The sequence below is a fragment of the Hemiscyllium ocellatum genome, chromosome 13 (genome assembly GCF_020745735.1).
Source record: "Hemiscyllium ocellatum isolate sHemOce1 chromosome 13, sHemOce1.pat.X.cur, whole genome shotgun sequence".
In the NCBI taxonomy this organism is placed as follows: Eukaryota; Metazoa; Chordata; class Chondrichthyes; order Orectolobiformes; family Hemiscylliidae; genus Hemiscyllium; species Hemiscyllium ocellatum.
This window is the reverse complement of record NC_083413.1, coordinates 59,249,734-59,277,482: the sequence shown is the minus strand read 5'-3', so window position 1 is coordinate 59,277,482 and position 27,749 is coordinate 59,249,734. Positions and strand designations below refer to the sequence as shown.

The following is a 27,749-nucleotide window of genomic DNA, read 5'->3' as shown; positions in this document are numbered from 1 at the left end:
TGGCTATCTAATTATCTCAATAAAAAATAAGTTCCATTTTAATTCGGTCATTAGCAACATGCAGAATTTCTCATTTTGGAAGGGCGATTACAGCAAGACCACTATAGTTTCACATTGGCACTGTTATAACCTTCTCAAAGTCAGAAGCCACATGACCAGGTTAGAGTCCAACAGGTTTATTTGAAATCCCAAGCTTTCAGAGCATAGTCCCTCCATCAGATGAAGTGGTCACCTGATGAAGGTGCTATGCTCTGGAGCTTGAGATTTCAAATAAACCTATAATCTGGTGTTGGGCAACTTCTGACTTTGTCCACCCTAGTTCAACACCAGTACCTTCACATCATAACCTGCTCAGATCAATTAGGTATGTAAAGCAAAAACACACTTTTCAGTATCACCCATGTCCCTAAAACAAATGTAACAAACCCAGGAAAGACAAGTGATGAGTAATTTAACCAATCACAATTTTCAATGTACAGTATTACGAAAGAGTTTCATTCTGTGCTTTAGTTTTGGAATTCCTAGTTCACTCTAATCATTACTTAATGTCACGCACATGTTTGGATTGACTGAAGACTTCAGCTAATTAACACTTTAATCTTTAATCTTTCATCTTACTGTGGATCATGTTGTGCTTGGATATTTCATTTTGGAGATGATGCTCACTGCAATTAAATGGCATTCATTTAAATCATATACAACCACGTAAATGCATGTGCATAAAAATACTGGGAAGAAATTGGCGAATACATGAGAAAGAACTTAGCAACAAAATCAAGATTTTTGAACAGTTCAGACTCTCATTGTTACATTTGGAATACTATTCAAAGGCTTCAAACATGGTGTTTTACTCAAACTACCTGCATTTCTGGGAGAAAGTCAACAATGAGAAACAATTTTATCTGTTTAGTGGAACCTTGATCCATAGCATTATTTTTGACTGTGCTGTTATACAGGAGCAGAGAGATATATTCCATTACAATTAAACTAATTGCTGTTACTGTATTTGCAATGTTATCAGTTGTCAGCGTTAAAAAGAATCCAGTTATAGAATTTACTCAAATACCAATAATTATAGCATGCCTTGGTGGGTTATGTTAGGTAGCAGGTATTTCATTTTCTGTACGTCAGCTATTACTAGTAGTAAATTTGCTTCTGCCATAACTCTCGAGAAGACTTTAAAGCAGTTAACAAGATCCATTGCTGTTATTACAGCTTCCGCTCCACAAAATCGAGTATAAGCAATAACATCGGGACAAGGAGAATTTATAGAGCGTGCTAGAGTGTGAAACATAGCATTCTGAGTGACTTAATAAGGTGTGAATTGAGCTTTTGATTTTGTGACCATACTTGGATATGCAGAAATGAAGTCAGTGGTATGTATGTGGAATGTCTTCCATTAGTATAATATATTTCATGCCATTAATGTTCATTAGCTTAACATTTTAAACATTACACTTTACCTTCAAGATAAAGTTAGCAGGGCATGGCACTCTCACAGTACCTGGTTCATATTAGTTTAAGGATGCTGCACATCAATCTATTCTGTGCAGTCATGTCCAAAGTCCAAACTTGTTCTTTGTGAAAATGGGGTGAGATGAGTGGCAGTCTACATGGAAGCACAGGATGGGCAAAGGGCTGTCAGTGGTTAAGGGAGCATAGAGAGTTAAGGTGAAAATAAGGCACTTAAAGGATGTGGTCACTAATAACCGCGTGGCTCCAGTTCAGGGAGTCAGCTGAAAGATTCCTTGCAGGCCCTTGGGTTCACCTACAACATTTCAATGATTCCCACTGAGAGTAAACTTGGACAATATCGTTTTATAATGCATAGTTGAGAGGGTGACCTGAGACTGCAAGTTTAAATATATTTCAGAATGGCAAGTATCACACTGGACTCTATAATAAACATTCAATAAAGAGTAAACAAGAAATTACAATGTTGTTTCCTGCACAATAAAAGAAATACCCCTAACTCCACAATAACCAGCAATGTTTGCCAACCGTACAGAATGCTAGTATGCTAGCAATGTAAAATGAAATATCTACAAAAGAATTGCAAATCTGAAAACTGCCCATGCCATCTTTGTGCCCTTAATATGTTTTGTGTTAATGGCAGGAAAATAATGGCTGTGAAGAAGTGCCTTGCTATCTGCTCAGCAGGCTTTATTATTGCCTGCCTGCATCTGCTGCATTGGGAACTGATGGTGGGTTTCACCACAGAAAGGCTTCCCTCACTACGTGATCACACGCTGCCCATATTCACCACTGGCACTTTAGAATATCAAACATAATCATATGGGAAGCAGTAAAAAAGCGAGAGTTAGTGGAAGTAGCACTAATTTCCTGTTCTGCCACTAGGAACAATGTACCACTGTTAAAGTTGCACACAATTTTTTTCAAAAAGATGATAACATACAAGAAATTGTGTCTGACTGGATTGTTCTTTTGATTCATACAATTATTTGAATATACAGGATACATCAATCCTGAAGAAGGGCTTATGCCCGAAATGTTGATTCTCCTGCTCTTCGGATGCTGCCTGGCCTGCTGTGCTTTTCCAGCACCACATTTTTCAACTACATCAATAGTGAATCATGTTCAATTCTGGGTGACCATTTACGTAAAATGGAACACAGTTTAATTTAAGGGCTGTATGGTGGACACAAATGTGTTATAATCCAATGTTTTGCCATTTATTGCAAAATTGTAACTAATTATAGTAAATTGTTATAAGAAATGAATTAACAAATTGAAGCCACTTCCAACTGACATTCATGTAATTTTTTGCATCAGTGACTATCTCAAGCAATCCAATCTTCTGCTGTTAAGCTTACCACCATGCTGGACAAAATAACCCATTTTTGATTGGCACCCCTATCTACACTTCCAGCTTTCATTCCTTTCAATTTCAGTGCACAGTGGCTACAGTGTGCACCATCCAAACCTAGGACCACTATTATCTAGCCGTCAACACCAGCAAATGCAGGGGAACACCACCACCTACAAGATCCCTCCAAGTTACACACTCACAAGGCAGCAATGCCTACATCCATGAAGGAATACAAAAACAAAACAAAAATATCAATTTAACTAGTACCAACAGAAATCTCAAACAGGTTGCAAATTGATCATAAGTCTTTTTCAAACATGTCCTTATATTGTTGGTAAAGTTCTGAATGAAACAGGAACCATGTCTATACACTACATCATGGAGATTAGTCAAACTGGCAAAGGCTATATTTTGTTTAACTGCTTATTTTAAAAAGGTTAGAGCTACGTGAAAATAATCTTGTGCAGTTTCTGCAACTCTATATTAATTAGATTTAAATTATTCATTAAGAACAATTTACAGTTTAAAGATAAATCAAGAATTCTGCTCATCCACAGCTCAGGGGATTTAGCCACATTTTCAGAAGACAAATTCTTACGTTTAGTGCAGGTGAAGTGGTAGCAGAATTAATAAAATGCGAGAGTCACTGACATTTTTCCTCATTCAATAAAATTACAAAACGCCTGCAGTGTTATCCAATAATGTAGCTTCATGCAAGTATCTGCACTTAACATGGTTTGCAGGCAAAAGCAATATTTCACAATTAATTCCTGTATGTCAACTTAGATGAAAAATTCTTCCTCCACACCACTAGCATAAAACTGTTGGGAGGTTTCAAATGTTTGTTGACAAAAAGGTGTACTTTTCTTGTCAGTTTTGGAAGTTTGCCATTTTTTGCTCAAAACGCTGATATTCCCAGAAGACATTTCATCTTTTAGTCCAGCACTTATTGTTGATTTTAATGCAAAAGATTTTGAACTTAAATCAGGAAGACAGTTCTTTAAACCTGTTGAAAATGTGTCTAAAGAACAGAGGCTGTCATCAGACGACAAACTTGTTTTTGTAACTATGACTCCAGTGTCAACATCAGTTTCTGCATTTTGTAGTCCAGTGTTGGCTTCATGTTCAAAGTTTTGGAGCTTTGTAGACGTGTTGTAACAATATGCTAGATCACAGCGAGACAACGTTGCTGGACTGCTGCGCTGTGATGAGTAACAGGAACTGCTTTTGGGTGTGCTGCACAAACTCTCTGAGGTGTTGCTTTCAATTCTGTCCAGCATTCCATGTAAACAGTTTCTTTGTTTTCCTTTCACACATCTTCTCTCCTGTTCATTTTCTGTCAAAGTGGAGAACATTTTGCTCTTCTCCTGATGCATTTGGTTGTATAGCCACCTTTCTGAAAGTGAAGTTTGATTGCATGGCACTGAATTGCACGAGTAATTGTTCAACCCACCGCCAGCAGAGCAACTTCTGTCCAAGTACTGCATTCCTCCTTTGATCTGTTGCAAGGTTCAAAGTCAGTAGATCAGTGTAAAGATATTTAAAGATCACAGCGACATTAGTTAGCAACAAGCACTCCAAACAAAATAAGCTTATTTCATTTTCAATGATCCTTGACATAATACAAGATGTAATTACATAATAAAAGCACTTCTTTAAAATAAACCTTAAATACCTACTTTTAGTATGGTTGAATTATGGTAAGGGAAGTTATTTGAGTAGGTCCAAAATTTGAAAGGTATCAGGTATTAAAATCAATTCTTACCTTGCAGGGACATGAATCATACTATCTTGAATTGTATTTAAACGAATGTCCAATAGGGTTGGAGAATGGGACTAGCTGCGTGATTTGTCTGGAAGCTGGTACAGACACGATGGGTCAAATGCCCTCCTCCTGTACTTTAAAATTCTATGATTCTATCTACTGAAAAGGAATTTGCTTTGTAAATGCTTTGTGAATGTTCCATTTCATTTTCCATAAGTAATTCTAAACGGATTTGAAGAGTTTCAGATTTAATTATTTTTAAAACTATTCAATAATCATTTCGCAAATACTTCCAAAAACCCGCATTGTACTGAGCATATTTTACATGTTATATATTAGTATTCAAGCCAAGAAACATTTTGGCAACAGACTCACATTATACTTACATTGCATGTACTGTAAAATTAATATTCTCCTTTTACAGTTTACTTCAGGCATTGTGAGCCCATTGACTGGTGCCAAACTATTACATGCATATTTAAATTAACATCACAGTTTAATAAACAAGTATTGCCAGGGTAATGTCAGGGCAAGACTCTTCCTGCCACAGGTGATTCAGTGACAACAGGACGTCAATTCCAGGGTGCTGGTATTGAAGACACTGATGGACAAAAGCTACATGAAACTTAAAGGCAAAAATGCTACAACAAATCTGAGTTAGACCAGACTTGAGAGTACTGTGTACTGTTCTGGTTTCCATATTTAAAAAAAAAAGGCCTTGATGAAGGAAAAAAGTAGAGATTTGCAAAGCTCATTTCAGAACCAGCTCTGGATGGCTTGTTGAAGTCTTTAAGATAATGAAAGGGATTGATAGATTAAAAATTTGGGAAAATGTAAGGGAATCCCAACACAAGAGGATTTATTTGATTGTCATGAATAAATCCAACAAGGAATTCAGGAGATTTCTTCACCCAAAATAGGTATGTGAAATGCATGACCACAGTAATTAGTTAAGGCAAAACGCATTAGTAACATTGCTGATGTTCAAACACATGGAAGAGAAAGCAATTAAAGATTATGTTTATAAGACCGAATGCAGTAGGCTGAGGGGAAGGAGTAGCGAGGGTCTGAAAAACTGGGATGCCAGCGTGAGCACTGAGGCAGCAGCGAGAGTTCAGAGTTGGATGTGAGGCTGTGGGTTCAGATTCAAATATCTGCCTTCTAAAGAAAATGGAAGTGCCATATAACAGCAAAGAATCCAAAATATTCGTCCCCACTTCTTTCTCTAAACTAACATATTCATTCAAATTAGAAGCTGGGACATTTTAAAGATGTGTAACCTAATTAGTTAAATAAAATATGGTAAGAGTGGCAGGTAAAGGTGATGTGTTGCAGCTGTTGCATGGTGGTTGGGGGGGGTTGGTGGACACTTGTGTGCACACAGTAATCACATCTGCAGGAACAATGTGCTGCTCATAGATCTGCTTCTTGAGATTTGAGCAGGAGTGTGTGCTTCAGGCACTGCAATGCATCAGGGAGGGGGAGAAGTCACCTGGCCATTTTGTATCAGGAGACAGTCACAATCTCAGTATTCCAGATTTAGTTCACGGTCAAGGACAGCTTGATGTGATTGTGAGTGAAGTAGGCATGGGGATAGAAAAGGTTGAAAAATCCTCAACTTCTGCAATTTTTTGAACAAATTCAAGATACTTGCAGCTTGTATGGACAAGAACAAGAACTGCAGAGTATTTAAGTGAAATGACCATGGCACTCTGTTCCAAAGAGCCATTTAAGTGAAAGCAGTGAGAAAGGTCATAGATCTCACAGGGCACAGTATACTTAGGAGATAGATAGACTTCTATGTATCTGACACCACAAGTCTTGAAAGCTATGTTGATTGCCCAATGCCAGCATTCAGGCCATATATTCAGAACCACAAAGCATTTTGCATAAGAGAGGAAAGATCCAGATGTTGTGGTCCACATGGGTGCCAACAATACCGACAGGACTAATAACAAAGTTTTGCTTAGGAATTATGAACAGCTAGAAGCCAAATTTAAAAAGCAGAATTACAAAGAACATCATTTGTAAGAACACGGACAAATGATAAATTAGATCAGACAGCTGAATGTGTGGGTCAAGAGATTGCTGTGGAAGGAATGGGTTATATTTCATGGGATACTGGTACCAATGCTCAGGAAAAAGGAAGCTTTTCCGCTAGGACTGTCTTCACCTGAACCATTCATCACTATCTCCTACTAATCTCCTCAGTGTATTACACATTTTCTTTCGATTTAACACTAATGTTAAAATTCCTTAGCCAATCTCAGTGGTACACCTTTCTCAGAGTCTCTCAGCAATATTACCAATGTTGTTAAAGTGACTATAAATTAAATTTCATGGATAATACACATAGATTTTTTTCAGTTGTAAAATGAAATGGAAACAAACACTGGTTCATATGCAACTCTAAACTGAGGCAGTTATAATGGGATACATGGACAATATTATTGTTGGAAGATGTTCATTCTTATATAAACCAATTTATTATGGCTCTGTATAACAGGATCAACTGTTCCCTATTTTATACTCCATTCTCTTTTCAATAAAGATCAAATATTTTATTTGCTTTCTTTATCACTTTCTATACCTGTATTCTAGTTGTTTTTTGTACTCCGTGTTCCTCTGTGCCACAGATTTGGGTAATCTCTCGCTGTTTAAATATACTGCTTTTCTATTCTTCCCGCCATGGCTTGATTGTGGCCTTCACTTCCTTACCTGTCCTCCAGAAACCTAAAGTCCCTTGCTTATTGATAATCCTGTCTCCACTGGTCTCTGGGCAAGGCAATTCCAAAGTCTAATGATCCTTAAACATTCCCTTCTCATCTCTGTCTTAAATGTGAGACCACTTATTTTTAAACTATGGCCTCTAGGTATAGATTACCCAATAAGGGGGAACATCTTTCCAGTATTCACCCTGTCAAGTCCCCTCAAAACCTTGTATATATTTCAAAATGATTACATCTTATTCTTCAAAATGTCAGTAAGTAAAAGGTCTGAACTGCTCAATGTATCCTCATAATACACCTTCTTTATTCCAAGAATAAGGCAAGTGAATCTTCTCTAATCTGCTTTTAGTGGAATTGTTTCTCTCCTTAATTAACAAGACTAAAATTGTACACAACACTCCAGATGTGGTCTCACTAAAGTTCATTTTATTTCTCAACTAATAAGAAGGTGGTGTAATGTTTGCAAGTTAATTTATAATCACTTTACAACTTTCAGTAATACTGTTATATTGTAGGCAGTCTTCCTATCTTATTCAACAAATTGTGCAATTACAGTAATCATTTATAGAAAATCTGAGTAAGTGCTAAACATTTCTCATAGTCCATGTGCAATACCTACTTGGAAAAGGATCTTGTTTCCATCATAGTCTTCAGTTTGCCATCTTGTGTTGCTGATGGGGATGCATGGATTTGGAAGAAGAGGCACCAGTTCTCCGATTGCATGCACTCTGAATTGAAGCACAGCTGATTCTTTCAGATTTACAGGAACTCCGAGTGGCAACTGTTTTAAAGAGAGCTGGATACAGAAATTCTGGCTCAAGAACACTGTGAAACAGCAGAAATCAATTTTCTGCACAGCAGCTTTCTTCTGCAAAATTAACTCATAGAGTTTGACGGAATCTTCAAAGTTTTCATTGCTGCAGCATACAGTAACTCGCAAGATCTCATTCCCATAGTGCACCTGTCTTACAGCCCAGATTGGCATGTTGGCATCCAAAGAATAGAAATCCTGACAACAAATCATATAAGGAAGGATTTTCCCACCCACACTTTCACTGTGATGATACTGCCATGGTGGCCTCTGAAAAAAGTCATGAACTTGTAAGATTCGTTCTTCACCAAAGTCTTCATGCAGGAATAGAATAACAGAGAGTGACGGGTAGCCAGATTTTTTTCTGCGCTGTGTTTCACAGCATTTTTTTGGTGTTGCTCGCTCAGAAACATGGAACAACTGGATATCCGGGCTTAGCCAATGTAGCAAGCAGTCTAGTGTTTTCTGTAATCCTCGAGATTCACCAGGATTTGCAAGTAGATGCACAGTCATTTGGAAGGGATCCTGCCCCTCTTCCAACACAAATTCACCTTAAAAACAAAGCAAATGTTATTATTACCAAAATAGAAACAAATAATTAATTTTTCATTTACTTGATCATTTTAAACTCATTAAGGATATCAAATATTTTGTTAACATTTTATTAGTCAGCGCTTACAGGACCAGGAGTGTGCCATTTGAACAATTATTCCAGTTTACTAAGAGGTCCACATGATCAATGTAAAAATACCCACATAAGTAATACAAACGTAATCGCAGGTATTCACCTCATTGTTATAATTTATTTAAAGCATAACTACCTAAATAATAATACAGCTTTGCCTTCAATCAAACTTACCAGCAGAGAGCCTTCTCACTCACACCCTGAGATGACTTACTCAGACATTGCAGAGACTATGCTAAAACACAAAAGTTTCAGTATTTCAGGAATATCATTTCTGCTTGTTTATCAGGTGCTAGTTAAAACAACATGACCTCCCAACTCCTATACTCAATACTCTGACCAATAAAGGAAAGCATACCAAATGCCGCCTTCACTATTCTATCTAACTGCAACTCCACTTTCAAGGAGCTGTGAACCTGTACTCCAAGGTCTCTTTGTTCAGTAATGCTCCCTAGAACCTTACCATTAAGTGTATAAGTCCTGCGAAGATTTGCTTTCCCAAATTGTAGCACCTCACATTTATCTGAATTAAACTCCATCTGCCACTTTTTAGCCCACTGGCCCATCTGACCAAGATCCTGTTGTAATCGGAGGTAACCCTCTTCGCAGTCCACTACACCTCCAATTTTGGTGTCATCTGCAAACTTACTAACTGTACCTCTTATGCTTGCATCAAAATCATTTATGTAAATGACAAAAAGTAGAGGACCCAGCACTGATCCTTGTGGCACTCCACTGGTCACAGACCTCCAGTCTGAAAAACAACCCTCTACCACCACCCTCTGTCTTCTACCTTTGAACCAGTTCTATATCCAAATGGCTAGTTCTCCCTGTATTCCATGAGATTTAACCTTGCTAATCAGTCTCCCATGGGGAACCTTATCGAACGCCTTACTGAAGTCCAAATAGATCACATCTACCGCTCTGCCCTCATCAATCCTCTTTGTTACTTCTTCAAAAAAACTCAATCAAGTTTGTGAGACATGATTTCCCACGCACAAAGCCATGTTGACTATCCCTAATCAGTCCTTGCCTTTCCAAATACAAGTACATCCTGTCCCTCAGGATTCCCTCCAATAACTTGCCCACCACCGAGGTCAGGCTCACTGGTCTATAGTTCCCTCGTTTGTCCTTACCGCCCTTCTTAAACAGTGGCACGTTTGCCAATCTCCAGTCTTCCGGCACCTCACCTGTGACTATCGATGATACAAATATCTCAGCAAGAGGCCCAGTAAGCACTTCTCTAGCTTCCCACAGAGTTCTCGGGTACACCTGATCAGATCCTGGAGATGTATCCACCTTTAACCATTTCAAGAATTCAGCAATTCCTCCTCTGTAATCTAGACATTTTGCAAGATGTCACCATCTATTTTCCTGCAGTCTATATCTTCCATATACAGCTTTCTAAACAGCAGACTCTGCTTGACAAATGCGATTGAGGTTTTTTTATGAATTAATGAAGAAGGTTACTAGAGGGAAATGGAAGTTGACAATGTGGTTTTTTTTTAAAGAAAGCCTTTGACAAAGCATTACATTACAGATTGCTTAACACATCTGAAGCTCATGGAATAGGAGGGTCAGTGTAAGCTTGGATAAAAAAAGTTAGAAAACAAAGAACCCTGATAAATGGTTGTTTGCAAAATTAGAAAACAGTGCAGTTCTCAAGGATCAGCGCTGACGAGGACTGCGTTTGTGTATATACAGTTAATTTGTTATATTTTTGTGCAAGTGCTGTAAACATTGCATTAATTGGGACTTCACAACTGGCTCAGTGGTTAGCACTGTTGCCTCACAGTGCCAGGTACCCGCTTCGATCCCAGTCTCGGGTGACTCTCTGTGTGGAGTTTGCACATTCTCCCTGTGTCTGTGTGGGTTTCCTCTGGGTGCTCCAGTTTTCTCTCACTATCCAAAGATGTGCAGGTTGGGTGGATTGGCCATGCTAAATTGCCCGTAGTGTTCAAGGATGTGTAGGTTAGATGCATTACTTAGGGGTAAGTGTAGAATAATAGGTTTGGGGAATGGGTCAGGGTGGCTTACTCTTTGGTGGGTGGGTGTGGACTTGTTGGGCCGACGGGCCTGTTTCCACATTGTAGTGATTCTATGATTCTGTGAATTCAGAAGGCACTGACTTGTAGCTCAGGTGCAGCTCTCCACTAACCACCTCCACTGCCAGCCCTCTAGTCCCATCTCCCACCACAACAACCACCCCCCCACCACTGCATTTTCTGTTTATCAAACTTTCGAATACTAACTGGTATCTGCCAGACAACATCATAAAGATGATTTGATGCTAGGCATGGAAGTTCATTAAAGTGACTGCATTCATAACGCTACATAGAGAGATGTTTTGATCACTTCTGGTGAGTAATAGTGACTACTCAATGTGAGAAGGCACCATACATTGTGCATTTATGATCCTGTCTATTCACCAGCAGATTCAATTTACTGGCGCAATCCAATCCTGACATGTGCCGGCTAATGTGAATCTTACTGAGTTGGGAAGTGGGGTCAGGTGACCTTGTATTGATATCTGCCAGGGACTAGGAGGAGAGGGAGAGCAGCTAGACATACCAAAAGTCTCTCGTATACTGTGCCTGAATGAGGATGAAACCAATTCTCAAAGTAAAGCAATCACTTTGGTGTGGAGTTAAAATGATATGTTTAGCTTTCGCTAGAGTGAATATCTCCAGTAATACTTGCACCGCGAAAGACAGTTCTGGAGTTTGAAGGTACCAGGTTGAGGAAGGAAAAGAACAGAAATAAACTTCTGGGAGCTAAGAATTATTTTGGTGTGAATCTGGAAGAATTGAATATCTACTGAATTGATAAAAAGTGTCACGTATCCCGGTGGAATGTGCTTATACAATTGTACCATTTAACTCCAGAATGATAACTCATGGAGTTTAATTAAAATTCAAGCGAAGCATTTCAAAGTTCCAGTCCCCTTGATTCTTGCCATAAACAAAGTTTATTAAAGGTGGACTGCTACCTTGTCCAACATACTTGTAATTACTCACACAAGTTATTTTAAAGTAAAACCTCTGTAATGCTTTTAAAAAAGCAAGTACAGTGAAAATATTGCATGGGCCACCCATTCGGGGGAAGAGGGAAAATATTTATTGGATTTTACTGAAGTTTCAGCAAGAAGCCATTGCAGGACACGGTCCTCATTTCAACCATATCTACCTTACGAATAGCAATGGATAAATCATTTGCTGCAAAGCTAATCTGGAGGCAATTACATTTCAGAGCTAAATTTGTTTATGTAGTAGGTCAACTTTAAATTTAGGCTGCCAAAAGTAATTAAATATTTGAATCAATCTTTTGGACAGATCATTATTGTGTACACACAATAGATTCCAGGAGATCAGTTTTCCTACAGTTGAACAAATAAGCAAGAAAAAAAATCTGCCTTTTAAAAAAAAATCAGATTTAAAATAACATATTCGCACACAGCAGTGCCTGCACATGAGCTGGAAAACGTTGCGGGGTAATGTAGGAAATAAAGAAGAAAGGGCTTCTGTCCAAACGAAGAATTTTCTAAATTTTGCAGATCATTGCAAAAACATGACTGCTTCATTTCATAAAGAAAATATTAGAAACTGAAGTTTGAAAGGTAACACCACCCAGATGTCTACATTGATAAGGGTTGCTGACAAAACTATTTGTTTACGCTGCATTAAACTTAAGTCAATAGATGAAGTCTTAAGCAATTTTAATGATTTTTTCACATGTTTAATGGTAATGCAAAAACGCTTGGTGAGTCTGGCAAGAGAGCCATTGTCAGTAATACAGGTCCAGTTCAACCACCAATGGTGGTTTCTAAGAGCTGAACACTCTCAGCTTCTGAACAATGTGGATACTGGTGTGTCAGTTGGGGAAATAAGGTGAACTTAGAAAAATGAGATTTGAAACTTTTGAGGGAAAAAAACTCTAATCCTGTAATCAGATTTTGAACATCAAGAAGATAATTTTTAAAAAATTCATTGATGGGATGAGGGTATTGCTTGCTAGATCAGCATTTATTGCCCATCCCTAATTGCCCAGAGGGCAGTAATGAGTCAACCACATTGCTGTGGGTCCAGAGTCACATGTAGACTAGACCAGGCAAGGATGGCAGTTTCCTTCCCTAAATGACATTAGTGAACCAGATGAGTTTTTCCAACAATTGACAATGGATTCACGGTCATCACTAGACTCTTAATTCCAGAGTTCTTTCAAAACGTGAAGTCAAAGTCCACCATTTCCTGTGGTAGGATTCACCAGTGATTGGTGAATGGCCTATTTGCATGTATTTAAATGTAATTAGTACCTAATCATGTGCACGCAATTTTGTATTCTCCCATGCAGTGGAGAGGAACTAGATGACAGTTGTTGACATAAAATCAGAATCAGGCCCCTGATGGCTCCAGCTTGCCACCTGCTCTGCTGGGCCTCCATCTCGAACAGCAGTCCCCAGTATTGCAGGGCACACTCCATCGGCAATGACCACTTACAATCCCCATCCATGGAGATTGGCATCAAACACAGATCAGCCTCACCGCATTTTTCCGACTCACTTCACCACTTCAATGCTGCACTTTGAGATGCACCGACACTTTTCCATCACAATGCTGCTGCCAGGACACTTTACACACAGGGACAAGCATCCAACTTATGGATTGGAAATTGAGTGCACCTCAAAGCTCATTTGCTCTCTTAGTGCTCACTCATTTTGCACCTACTTTGATACTCTCTGAATCTCTACAATGCTTTGCCATTTTTCCCTCAGTTTTCCACCTCATTCAGAAGTTAAAGGCTCACAGTACATCTGTGTCACCTTGTTTCTTAGCATAAGCAGCCTGCCATTGTTGTCAACAGTGATCAGTCAATACCACATCTCCATCATGTATCAGCAGCGCACACAGCCAACACACGGCTGTTTGGTTGAAGCACGCGCAATGTCTCAAACTCTAAGAAGCTTGGACATGGTCAGCTGGTAGAATGAGTCTGGCAAGAGAGCCATTGTCAGTAATACAGGTCCAGTTCAACCAGTCCAGGAATTCATGGAAGGTCACGTGAGGAGCTGCACAGTGAACAGAGGCCCAGTCAGGTCTGTCTATTATGGGTCAGTAGGATGGGCCACAGTCAGTCAGGGACCTGCTCAATAAAAATGAATGGTGTTTATGAAGAGCCACTGCTATGGTAGGGAAGATTATTATGGGGATTGGACGCAGTGGAGGGGACAGTCATTGTGAAGGGTGGCAACTCAAAACACAAGGGCTGGAAATGAAAATGCACAGAGGAAATGGATTATTGCGGAAGTCTACACAAAGATGGGTGGGGATGGATGGGAACAGTGCAGCATAATGGTTTCCATGGCTAAGATGCAGGGCTCGGGGCTAATGTTAGGAGATGACGATCACGAGGAGCAACACTGTGTTTAAACCACACTCAGCTCCAATCTGGGTGCAGTAATTGGAGATTGTGTGTTTCTGGAAAGAAAACTAGACACTGTTTGTTCTTAGAAGCAAATGCTGAGAGAGGAAAGACAGCAAAGTGATGCAGATAGCTGAAGTGGAGAAGGGTAGGCAAAAGAAATATTTTGTGACTCATGTTAAGTCATTATGTTTGCTTAGATAATTAGAAAGTACATTTGCTTTAAGTGCTGAAAAAGTGAGAAACATTTGTATTCAGAGGGATCTAGGTGTTCTTGTATCCAGAGAAATACTTGGAGGGAGAGGATTGTCTTATGAGAAAGGATTGGACAGGCTGGAGTATTGTGTGCAGTTCTGGGCCCCATTTCTCAGGAAGGATCAGATTACTTACAGTGTGGAAACAGGTCCTTCAGCGCAACATGTCCACACTAAACTGCCGAAGCACAACCCACCCAGACCTATTTCCCTACATTTACCCGTTCACCTAACACTACGGGCTATTTAGCATGGCCAATTCACCTGACCTGCACATTTTTTGGACTGTGGGAGGAAACCGGACCACCGGAGGAAACCCACGCAGACACAGGGAGAATGTGTAAACTCCACACAGAGAGTCGCCTGAGGCAAGAACTGAACCCGGGTCTCTGGTGCTGTGAGGCAGCAGTGCTAACCACTGTGCCACCGTGCTGTCCACCGTGGCCTTCAGAGGAGAGTCGCAAGAATGGCCCCAGGAATGAAAAGCTTAACATATGAGGAACTTGATGGAGTTCAGAAGTAGAAGGGGGAATCTAATTGAAACATACTGAATACTGCATAAATTGGACACAGCAGATTTTGGGAAGATGTTCCCATTGGCAGAAGAGACTAGGACCTCAGGCACAGCCTGAGAGTAAAGGAAGATAAGGAGAAACTTCTTCAGCCAGAGAGTGGTGAATCCATGGAATTCATTGCCACAGAAGGCTGTGGAGACCAGGTCATTGAGTATGATTAAAACAGAGATAGGCAGGTTCTTGAGTATCAGGGAAATCAGGGGGATCAAGGATTATGGGAAGAAAGTGGGAGAATGAGGTTGAGGAATTTATCAGCCATGATTGAATGGCAGAACAGACCCGATGGATTAAATGGCCTAATTTCTGCTCCTCTGTCTTAGAGTTTTACAGCTAGGCTTGTATCCACTGGGGTTTAGAAGAATTAATAGGTTATCTAATTGAAACATATAAAATCCTGAAGGGTTTTAACAGGATAGATATGGAGACGATGATTCCCCTTTCTGGTAAATCTAGAAATCTAGAATCTAGCATTACTTCTTAAAAATAAAGTGAAGTTACGTATAATATTTCTCTCATTTCTTTGGAACTTCCTTCCAGAAAAGGTGGTGGAAGCAGCTTTAAGGAAAAGGGAGACAAATTCTTGTGAATCAAGGAGCTCACAGGTCACCAGGGTAGGTAACAATGCAGACTTGAGCCTTCAATCAGATTAACCATGATCTATCGAATGGTGGGGCACGGTCAAAGGGCTGAATGATCATCTCCTACTCCTAATTCATACAGTTGCATGTTTTAATGTTCAGGTGCAGTAAGCAATTATAAAGTTAATGGTATGTTAGCTTTTACTACAAAGAAACTGAAACACAAGGATACATGTGTCTTCCTCTAATTACGTAGGGCCTCTGTATGATTACAAATGGGGTAAGGTATACAATCTTTCTACTTAAGGCAGGATATATTTGCTTAATGAAATGAATATTAACTCATGGCATGAGAAGAATGTGCCTGATAGATTGCATGTAACAAACCTATTTTGGCTGGGTGAGAATGTAACAGAACCAAGAGAAGCAAATAAGCCCATAAATTTGTAGTTGACTGAATTGGATTAGTACCCAACATGGTTTTAAGCCAGGGCATAGTACTGAAGGCAGAACTGGATTTGGGGAGGCAAGCATCTGATACCGATCATTAAAGGTTCAGTTATGGTGTTGATCACATTTTGGGATGACTTCCCATCCCTGGCGTGACTACCACATAAATGGAGGCACATCATGGACCAGAGGAGGGACTATGGGCAGCAAAGGCAGTACCCATTGCCCCAGTGGCCCTGTTGGAGGGGTGTACCCTCTGACCCTTGGTCTGATGAAAGCTTTTCCCAATTCACCTCTCGGAAAGTTCCATACCTCCTGCATTCCTCAGCTGTGACCAGCTGTTCCTGTGATTGGGCTGGCAATATCAGAAACCTGCCATTGTCCCTAACTGGACAGAGACCTAGAGGCAGTCAAGTCAGAGGCTACCTGTAGGAAAATTGCCAAACAGCCAGCAAACCTTTGATCAGAATCAGCTTTTTACTCAGACATTACAGTTCCAATGCTCCTTTTAAAATTCAGCACCCGGGGTTTAGGAGAATGAGAGACGATCACGTTGAATCCTTAAAGACCTGTATAAGACTAATAGTGGGAGCCTGTTTACCCAGGCTGGATACCTGAAATTGTAGATCATTGTCTCAGAAGAAGGGAGCAGCTATTTTATGATGGTAATGAGAAGAAATTTCTTTATTCAAAGTGCTGTGAATCTTCAAAGTTCTCTCAGGCAGGCAGCAGCAATAATAGTATATTTGAAGGGGAGACTGATCATTGGATTTTTCTACACGAAGCTAATATGGTGATTAAGCAAGAAGTTGGGATGGAGGGAAAAAAAAAATCAGTCATGATCATGTTGAAAGGCTGGACCAACTCAATGGATGAATGGCTTATTCCAACCTTTATAGCAAATGATCTGTATCAGAAATAAAGTGTGTTCATTAACATGAGTTAGCTAAAACATGGTTGTTTCTAAAGCGAAGTGTACACTGGTTATAATGTGATTCCAGCCCCATTAGTTTAAACAGTGTTGCAATTACAGAATTTTCTTATAACACAGGATTGTACGAGAACAGAACTATTGTGTTATGGCAGAACTGACTGGATTTATCAAAAGTGTGGTGTTCTTTCAAGAGTTCCCCTATAATAGAAATGGTCATGTAAATTATATCCTTACCCAGCCTCAAGTGAAAACTGCCTTAACATGAGCATTTTTATGCAGCCTATTTCCTCAAGAAAACAATACTTTATCCAGTGCTTGGCATTACCAATCCCATATACACAAGTGAGGTCAGTCATTTCTGATGCCGTGCCAATACCTTCTCAACTGCTACATGCTGATAAGACTCTAGAAATAGTTACTGTATTGGAACAGTAGTATCCAGGAAATCCTGGTTGATTGCAAGTATAAAGCACATTTCCAAAATCATGCAGATTTATTTTATGAAACGAAAAAGAACAGTTCTCACTGATAAAAATTAGAAAGCTGCTCTAACTAAAATCATGCCCTCTTTGGAAAATCTTCACAATCTTCATTTTCAAATTTGTCCCTTGGTTATTGATCTCATAAAACATAAAAATAAAAACTAATGAAATTGCGACAGCTTGAATCAACTTCTCAATTCATTTTTGCGAATCTAAATTCCTCCTGTAAGAATAAATCTCGTTAGCTTTCAAAGATCACTCCTGGCTGAGTTTGGAAAGAAGCTAATACAGTAGTCTCAATGTGAAATCTCAAAGGAATTGCTGGGCTTCATTTTAATTAATTCACAGGATGAGGGTGTCACTGTCTAGGCCTGTATTTAGTGCCCAGAGACAAAAAAATACTGCAGATGCTGGAATCCAAAGTAAGTAGGCAGGAGGCTGAAAGAACACAGCAAGCCAGGCAACATCAGAAGTCAACGTTTCGGGTGTGATCATTCTTCAGGCAAGGGTTACACCCAAACGTCCACTTCTACTCCTCCTGATGCTGCCTGGCTTGCTTGTGTTCTTCCAGCCTCCTGCCTATTTACCTTATTGCCCGTAGAGCAGTAAAGACTCAACCACATTGCTGTAGATCTGGAGTCACGTGTAGGCCAGAACAGCTAAGAATGGCAGTTGCCTTCCCCAAAGGACATTAGTCATTCACATGGGTTTTTAAAACAATCAACAGTGATTTCATTGTCATCATTAGACTTTTAATTCTAGATTTTCACTGAAATCAAACTCCACAATCTGCCATGGCAGGATTCAAATTTCCATCATAGGAATTGAGGGATAGTGTTGAAATAATGACCGGATTCAGTGTGTGGTGAAAATAGTCTCTTTTATTCAGCAATCACAGCACAAGTTCAAAGCAGCAACAGAATCCTGAAATACCGTTCTTACAAGAGCCCCTTTATACACAATCTTACACGTATGAAAATCCCATTAATATGGTGTTACATTTTTTATCTGTAGTTTGAAGGGCTTCTGTCCTGAGAGACAGGAAATGGGATAAAACGCACTAAGTGCTGGCTGTTACTTCTGATGGGATTAAGTGTGTCTGTTTTGCTCATATTATCAAGGGGTGTTAGTTCTTTTGTTATTTAAATTAATAAATATTAGTTAAAATTCTAGGCCTATGTGCTCTGAATAAGTTAGAAATTGTACCCATACTTAAGAAAAGAATAAAGGATATTAAACTGATTACTTCATCTGGGTTGTGAGATTTATTTATTTGCTGGTGTGAGTTTCATTCATTCATGTAATTTCATGGAAGCATTGTTTTGTCAGTTAGTTTCTTAAAGGTATTTAACCGGTACTTACTAATTGGGGAATCCATTCAGGTCCAGGAGATGGCTGGTAAAGGGCTGATTAATATTATAATGTTTTGTGGAGACTTGATGGGGATAAGACCATAAAAAATAGGAGTGGAAGAAAGGCCATTTGGCCCATCGAGTCCACTCCGCCATTCAATTATGGCTGAGGAGCATTTCAATGCCACTTACCAATCCCCATATCCCTTAATTCCTTGTGAGATTAAGAATTTATCAATCTCTGCCTTGAAGACATTTAACATGCCGGCCTCCACTGTGCTCCGCGGCAATGAATTCCGCAGCCCACCACTCTCTAGCTGAATAAATGTCTCCTCATTTCCATTCTAAATTGACCCCCTCTAATTCTAAGGCTGTGCCCACGTGTCCTAGTGTCCCCACCTGACGGAAACAATTTGTAAGCCATGCATTATCTTGTAAGTTTCTATTAGATCTCCCCTCAACCTTGAAAACTCTAATGAATACAATCCCAGGATCCCGAGCCATTCATCGTTTGTTAGGCCTATCATTCCAGAGATCATCCGTGTGAATCTCTGCTGGACACGCTCCAGTGTCAGTATGTCCTTCCTGAGGTGTGGGGCCTAAAACTGGACACAGTATTCTAAATGGGGCCTAACCAGAGCTTTATAAAGTCTCAGTAGCACATCATTGCTTTTACATTCCAACCCTCTTGAAATAAATGACAACGTTACATTTGTTTTCTTAACCACAGACTCAACCTACAAGTCAACATTTACAGATTCCTGTTCTAGCACTCCCAGATCCCTTTATACTTTGGCTTTATGAATTTTCTCAGTCCATGCCCGTGATTTATTTTCCCAAAGTGCAACACCTCACATTTGGGACGGTATTGTGCTGTATGCTACACTTATTCAGAGTTAAATACTGCTTGTAGCAAGGGCTGATAAGGTGTGAAAATGCAATAAAATATAGTGAGCTGGTGAATGAGTTAATAAAGATAACCTATAGCACAATATCTCACAGAGTCATACAACACTGAAAGCAGTCGAATTTAGCCATGCTGACCAGATATCTCTATCTGACTATTCCCATTTGCCAGCATGTAGCCCATGTCTCTCTAAACCCTTCCTGTTAATTTACAGTATTCATCCAGATGCTTTTTAAATGTTGTAATTATACCTCCACCGCTTCCTGTGGCAGTACATTGCATACACGCATTACCCTCTTCCCAGAACGTTACCTAAGTTTCTTGATTAATAGTCGGGATAATATCACTAAGTCATAGACCATAGATCAAGACCATCCATTAACTCTTCTCCACACAAATACTACAGATACCGTCAAATCAACGTTGAAGATTTGTATCCTTGACTTCTTGAGGGAAACAAAACATCCTTAACCATGGTGCATGATCTGCAAAGACCAGAACATCTAAAACAGATTCTTCTACTAATAAAGAGAGGATATGACCACGTTCCAATATTGAAAGTGCATTGCAATGACGTGGGTAGAGTATATGTCCATGTATTTGGACATAATGCACAGTCTCAACATCCCCTTTTCTAAGCCCTGGGTCGTGTCAGTTTTATTATGTGTTCCATCTAAGAGTTATGGCTACAAGATACGAACAGATATCATTAATGTTTTAAAAGCTGTACTTTCTTATTAATTTTAAAGCAAACTTTACTAGACTAAAACATGACTACCACATGATGCAAATTGGAAACCTTGCAAAAACTGTAGCCAATCACCACTTATTAGAACAGATCTCAAATATCATTGCCCTGGAATATCCCACCTTTGCACTGCAGAACATGAGTCTACAAACAGCTTAAGGCCAGAAGACAGGATGTCTCCCCCAGTCAATTTTGAGCAAAGGCGAACTATTGAAACTCACTATATCTGAAGTGGCAGTGATGGCTCATCATTATTCTCATAAAAAATGTACATTGGCTTTTACCTCTCTGGCCAAGACCAATTATTGCATAGAAACTAAGTTGAAAGTGAGTCATATTGAAATCCTGTCACAGGACCCAAACTCCTGGCCTTTGATAAGGTTCAAATCTACATTTTCTTCACATCCCCAATTCAGTCCAGTAAGAAGATAATTGCTGATAACACCAAGCCTGTCAGCTAAGTATCTAATGGGTGACACCACAGCTAGACTCCAGGCTTAATTAAGACTGCATCTATTCTGAATTTCCTTCAAAATCTAGTTCCGAAAAAAATACTGCATTTGCTGAAAAAGTGGACAAAGTCTGTACACCATCGCCTTGCTGCACTGTCTTGAATCTCAAAATGAGTCCACCAAGTTCAGCCAACTGCATTGCCCTCAATCCAAGCTCCTCTGAAAAGGAATCATCACTGAATACTAACTTTCTGGACTCACATAAAAATCCTGTGGATTAATATCAAATCAATGATTTTTAAATTATTTGCGATTGTAACCTTTTCCTTTCTTCCTTGTATATATGTAGACTTGTGTGTGTTGTGACAATCAATCAGTCCCTGTGTTTCAATGCACGAATAAACCGTGTCTTCTATTTAACTCTAAGGAGTTTTCTTCAGGTAATTTTTAAACTAGACTTCACAAACTGAAAGATTTGAGGGAAACAACAGCTTGCTTCAAAGAAAGTACAAAATATTTAAAACAAATACTTCTGTTTATGGACAGAAGAGGAGAAAAATAACATTATTAAATTCACCTCTCCCTCTTGTCCAAAAAGCAATTGGAAAAGGGGTATTACAAAAACACATGTAAACAAAAGATCCCTACTTCATTAAATTACAGCCTGATATTTATTTCAGGTTAATTGGATGATGTTGAAATTAATTACATTCCACTTCTGCATGCTTTGTTTGGATACAATAAACCATTTAATATTGCGAGTATTTTAAAAATAAAAATCAGGAAAATAGAGATGTATACCATCTGTTATTACATCTTAAGCATGTGCTTTCTGAATGTATTTGCAATATGACATGTGTGCAAAAGCAATTCCGATATTCATTGGAGTAGCAGAAATAAAGCTTAATAAAAATTCTATGACTCCCAGGTGGCTTATAAAAAAAAGGGCAATGAAAAGCAGTACAGAGGACACAAAGTATGTTTATTCTTCATGAAGATATTAAGCCCTCTTGGTTGCAGTAAAAGATCTCAAGGCATTATCCGCAGAAACGAAATGCTAATCTACCCTGGCCTGCATCTATCATTCAACCAACATCTAAAACAGAAGGGTCCCAAACTGAAACGTCAGCTCTCCTGCTCCTCTGATGCTGTCTCACCTGCTGTGCTTTTTCCAGCTTCACACTTTATCAACTCTCAAAAAGATGGCCCAAACATCTTCAGCACCATACTTGACTCCTCGGACACCAAAACAGTCTGTGGCCAAGTGCAGTAAGACTCAGAAACATCCAGACTTGGATAAGGGGCCAGTAACATCCATATCATATATATGCCAGGCAATGATCATCTCCAACAAGAGAGATTCCAATATTGCCCTCACTGAATGCACAAAATCAATATATTGGGGATTATCGTTGATCAGCCACATAAATAGGATGGCTACAAGAGCAGATCTGAAGTTGGAAATGCTGAGTCAAGTGACTCCCTTCCTGACTCCTCAATTCCCATCCACAATCTACAAAGCACAGGTCAACAATGCAATGAAATACTCTCCACTACACTCAAGAAGCTTTATATTATCCAGGGAAAACCAGCCCACCTTATTGACACCCTACAATTTACTAATACCATTTGGGAAACTGGATTAGAGTTAAAATAGAGGTAAAACAGGTGTTTCAGTTCTGGAAAGGCAATTTTCTTTTTACAAAAAGAGGATCATACAGACAGCCAGTCATTTAGAACGAAACAGAAATTGCTAGAAAATCTCAGCAGGTCTGGCAGGGTTTGTGGAGTGAAATCAGTGTTAACAGTTCAGGTCCAGTGACTGTTCAGAATCTAAAGAGATTCTGATGAAGGTTCGCTGGATTTGAAATGTTATTCTGACTTCTCACCACAGATGCTTCCAGATGTCCTTAGATTTTCCAACAAATTGATTTTGTTTCTGATTACCAGCATCCACAGTTATTTTTGTTTTTAATCATGAAGAAGAGTTTCTAGCCATCAGAACCAAAAAGGAATCCAAACCCTCTGAACTCGAAAGACATCTCTCGGCCATTAAAACTGACAACTAAAAGGATAGGACTGCTATCACTGTGGGATTGAAGATCTGTACAGGGCTTTGCAGAGAATAAGTCTGAATTTTTCTTTTTGCTGATTATACTGCTAAGGTATTTTTAAACTTACATGGGTTTGTGTTTTTTTTCTTTTGTATAATAAATGTTAGTTACTTTGTTCTTGTGTCATGACCAGACAAAAAGAAAAATCTCTATAAAATGTAATTACATTCTGTTTATTGAAACAGATGACCTTGCTGACTCATAAAATGGCCAAGGCTAATTACATGACTGTACTTCTGGAAGATTGTACTTTCAGAATGTCCTGCTTCATAGTAATTCCAGCTAAAGCTGACAAAAGGGACTTAAAGACTTGCTTATGCCCAAAACGTTGAATCTCCTGTTCCCTGGATGCTGCCTGACCTGCTGCGCTTTTCCAGCAACACATTTTCAGCTCTAGAAAAATGAAACCTCAACTTGTCGAATTATTTAAAGATACAGTTCTGGGTGATCGGTGTTTACTGTGCAGAAGGATATGGAAGATATATACCACTGGGAAAGAAATAGTAACATCTTGAAAAATGCCCAAATTACAGAGGTAGTGGTGCTGGACGTCTTAAAAGCATAAAAGTCGATAAATTCCCTGGACCTAATCAGGTGTACCTGAGAATTCTGTGGGAAGCTATGGAAGTGATTGCTGGGCCCCTTACTGAGATATTTGCATCATCCATAGTCACAGTCAAGATGTCGGAAAACATGATGCCACTATTTAAGAAAGGTGGTAAGGAAAAGGCAGAGAACTATACATGGGTGAGCCTGACATTGGTGGTGGGTAATTTGTTGAGGGGAACCTTCAGGGACAAGATTTACGTGTATTTGGAAAGGCAAGGACTAATTATGGATCATCAACATGGCTTTGTGCATGGGAAATCATGTTTCACAAACTTGATTGAGTTTTTTGATGAAGTAACAAAGAGGATTGATGAGGGCAGAGCAGTGGGTGTGATCTAAATGGACTTCAGTAAGGTGTTCAACAAGGTTCCCCGTGGGAGACTTGTTAACAAGGTTAGTTCTCATGGATTACAGAGAGAACCAACCAGTTGAATACAGATCTGGCTCAAGAAGACAGAGGTTGGTAGTGGAGGGTTGTTTTTCAGACTGAAGGCCTGTGACCAGTGGAGTGCCAACAAGGATCGGTGCTGGGTCCACTGCTTTTCATCATTTATATAAATGATTTGGATGTGATCATAGGAGGTATAGTTAGTAAGTTTGCAGACTATACCAAAATTGGAGATTTAGTGAGGAGCAAAGAAGGTTAATGCAGATTACAACGGGATCTTGATTAGATGATCCAATGGACTGGGGAGTGGCAGATGGAGTTTAATTTAGATAAATGTGAGGTACTGCACTTTGGGAAAGCAAATCTTAGCAGGACTTATACACTTAATGGTAAGGTCCTGGGGAATGTTGCTGAACAAAGAGACCTTGGAGTGCAGGTTCGTAGCTCCTTGCAAGTGGAGTCATAGGTAGATAGAATAGTGAAGGTGGTGTTTGGTATGTTTTCCTTCAGTGCATGGAGTATAAGAGTTGGGAGATCATGTTGCTGCTGTACAGGACTATGGCTAGGCCGCTGATGGAATACCGCGTTATATTCTGGTCTCCCTCCTATAGAAATTATGTTGTGAAACTTGAATGGGTTCAGAAAAGATTTACAAGGATATTGCCAAGGTTGGCGAGCTTGAGCTACAGGGAGAGGCTGAACAGACTGAGAACATTTTCCCTGAAGCGTCGAAGGCTGAGGGGTGACCTTAGAGAGGTTTACAAAATCATGAGGGACATAGTTAGGGTAAATTTTCCCTGGGGTTTGGGAGAGTCCAGAACTAGAGGGCATAGTTTTAAGGTAAAAGGAGAAAAATGTAAAAAGGGACCCAAGGGTGGTGAGTGTATGGAATGAGCTGCCAGAGGAAGTGGTGGAGGTTGGTACAATTACAACACTTAAAAGGTATCTGGATAGATACATGAACAGGAAGGGTTTAGAGGGATATGGGCCATGTGCTGTCAAGTGGGACTCGAATTATTTAGCATATCGGGTCAGCTCAGACAAGTTGGATCGAAGGGTCTGTTTCCTTGCTGTATACCTCTATGATTCTATGAGTCTGGGTTAGTTGCTGTCTGACCTTAAGGCTGAATTCGTCTCTCATGAACCTGCCACCTCTGTTTCGAAACTGCCAGCTGGCAAGAAGCCAATACATGACCTTTGAGGTGGTAAACTACTGGGCTCTGCTTTACCATCAAGAAAAGAATTATTGAACATTGACTTGGAAACTGTAACTCATTGAACAGATTTTTAATAACTCTGGATTTACCAATATTTGTAACTTATAATCCCCTCTCCTGTCTTCTTTAATTACCAAAGAGAGAGGCAGAGATTATATGTGTGTGGGTGGCCTATGTACGTGCACACATACACACATGACGTAGCAAAGTAATCACCTCGTGTTTTGATCCTTTCAAATGAACTCTTTGACTTAATCTCAATTTTATTTCAGTGTGGGTTTATTTCAAAACTGTGAACCTGGAAACCACAGTTTGGGAAACACCCTTCAGACTATCTCAGAGAGTTACAAGAGCAAGGTGTACATCAAATAATATCTCACTGTCTCAGGCTTAAGAGGCAGAAGACAATCTAATTTAAATTCACCCCCATCCCCGTTTTGCCTGTGAATGAATTGGATGCTCATGTCCAGGACTGATCCACTTGTATGAGTCAAAGCAAAAAAGAGAGTTGAACAGAAGGTACAAACATTTGACCATGGTCCAAAATTTTAAAATGAGCCTAAACTGGATTAAAAGAAATGGACAGGAGTCACAGTAAACCCTTTCTGATCTAACATACAATAATGGCAAATTGTGATGCAAAGGTGATTCTAGAAAAAAGGAAATCTAACTAGTAAAACACCAACACGAGCACGGACCAGTTACAATCACTACTTAAGGAGCAGTAGTTAAAATTATCTAGAAGGTACCAACAGGACTGAGATACTCCACGTCAAAAAAGGAACACTTAGACGGGGGTTAAAATCAGAAAATCCCGACACTCAATTAGAGCAGGAAAAGCTGAATATCCTGCTAGAAATAGAGAAAGAGGGAGAGAGGGTGGAGGGAGACAGGGTAGAGGGGAAGGGAGCGAGGGAGAGAGAGAGGGAGCATGGGAGACAGTGGGGGGTGGGGGGGAGAAGAGAGAGAGAGTGAGCGAGCGAGAGAGACCAACTGCAAAACAATAGGGAACACTCCACATCACGCTCCTTCTCCAAACCCCCTTCCCTCAATACCCTCCCAGTTACAATTTCCATAGCCCAGAACTGGGCCACAAGGCCATTGCAACACGACACTTCTTTCTAAATTGAATGATTGTGATTTGGAATCCTTTCCTTTGCAGCTTTGACACACTGCTGAGACAGCTACAACAGCCACAAGAAATGGTGACTCACAAGATTCAGGGTCAGGAAACTGGGAAGGTTCAGGAGATTTATTCCATGCTGAGCCCTATACATCCCCTGGTTAGGAAGAGACCAAAGCTGCCATTCTCTGTGGGTGAGCTGGCCCCTGAGGTCTATTGCCAGCAATTCAGGAACACTTGAAAGGGACATGGATAGAGCGTTCTGGAGATCAAAAGGTGAAAACAAAATGCGTTCGACCAGTGTGTCTGCTCTGTAAAAACACAAATGATGAATTAGGCAGGGGGCTGTAGTTGAATCAACAAGAATCCCTACTGCACAGCCCTGACCCCCTCAGCAGAGATTTCCCACGTTTGGCCAGCCCGGGCAAACTGCCAGAAAGTGCTGGAGTTTTTCCCTTGCAGGAACGGTGTCTCCATATCTCTCCACTCCCCACCCTTCCCCTCTGCAGAAAGCAACTAAGTCTACTGCCTAACTCAGATACTGGGACTAAACAATTGATCATGTCAGGGAGGATTCAAATCCTTGTCCCACTATGGATTTAATTTCTGATCTAGTAACTATAGGGATTATCCTAGAGCTCCCAGTAGCATAGACAGATTTCCTCCTCAAGAATGCCTTGGCCAGTGTTCACGTTGTAGTAACTCCCAAAAGCAGACGCTGAACAGACGTCCCAAGAAAGACTGTGCAACCATAGGGATTTAGCAATTTACCCTCGTAGGATGGTCAGATTGGCCAAAAACCTCTTTCTACAGTTAGATGGGGGCCCCCAAGAAGATTTTCTACAGCTGATAAGGAAATGGCCTTACCCAGATTTGACAGTCACGGGATGGATGCAGCTGTAAATTAAGTTCAATGCCATTTACCCCTTTGTCCATGACAGGCACCTCATGTGATTGTGTTCAGTAACTAACACAGTATCCAAACTACAAAAACTAATCATAAGATCCAGCAAGCCAGGATTTCGCCTTGGGGTCTGGCCTGTCCAGCATTATCGTCAGCTGGGATCATTTAAACCCCATCTAATACCTTTATCATTCACTCCCTTCACCAATGGCAGCAGTGTACCATCCACAAGATGCCCAGCAAGAGCTCACTATAGGCTTCTTACAAAAACCCTTCCAACCTCATGGCCTCCATTACCTAGAAGGAGATGTGCAACAGATGAATGAGAACACAGCCACCTGAAAATTCCCCTCCAAGACTTGTGACATCCTTACTTGGAATTATATTACTGCACCTTCACGATCAATATATTAAAATTCTGCAA

At 39.9% G+C, this 27,749-nt stretch overlaps 1 protein-coding gene across 1 annotated transcript in view; it reads right to left on the bottom strand.

The window, feature by feature from the left end:
* Window positions 1–3,612: 3,612 nt before the first annotated feature.
* Window positions 3,613–27,749, bottom strand: part of LOC132821344 (protein FAM124B) — a 47,563-nt gene continuing 23,426 nt past the window's right edge. The window contains exons 3-4 of the mRNA XM_060833927.1: window positions 7,944–8,686; window positions 3,613–4,329 (exon numbers count right to left, since the gene is read on the bottom strand). Coding sequence (XP_060689910.1) covers window positions 3,613–4,329; window positions 7,944–8,686 — 1,460 coding nt within the window. The remainder of the gene's footprint in view (window positions 4,330–7,943; window positions 8,687–27,749) is intronic.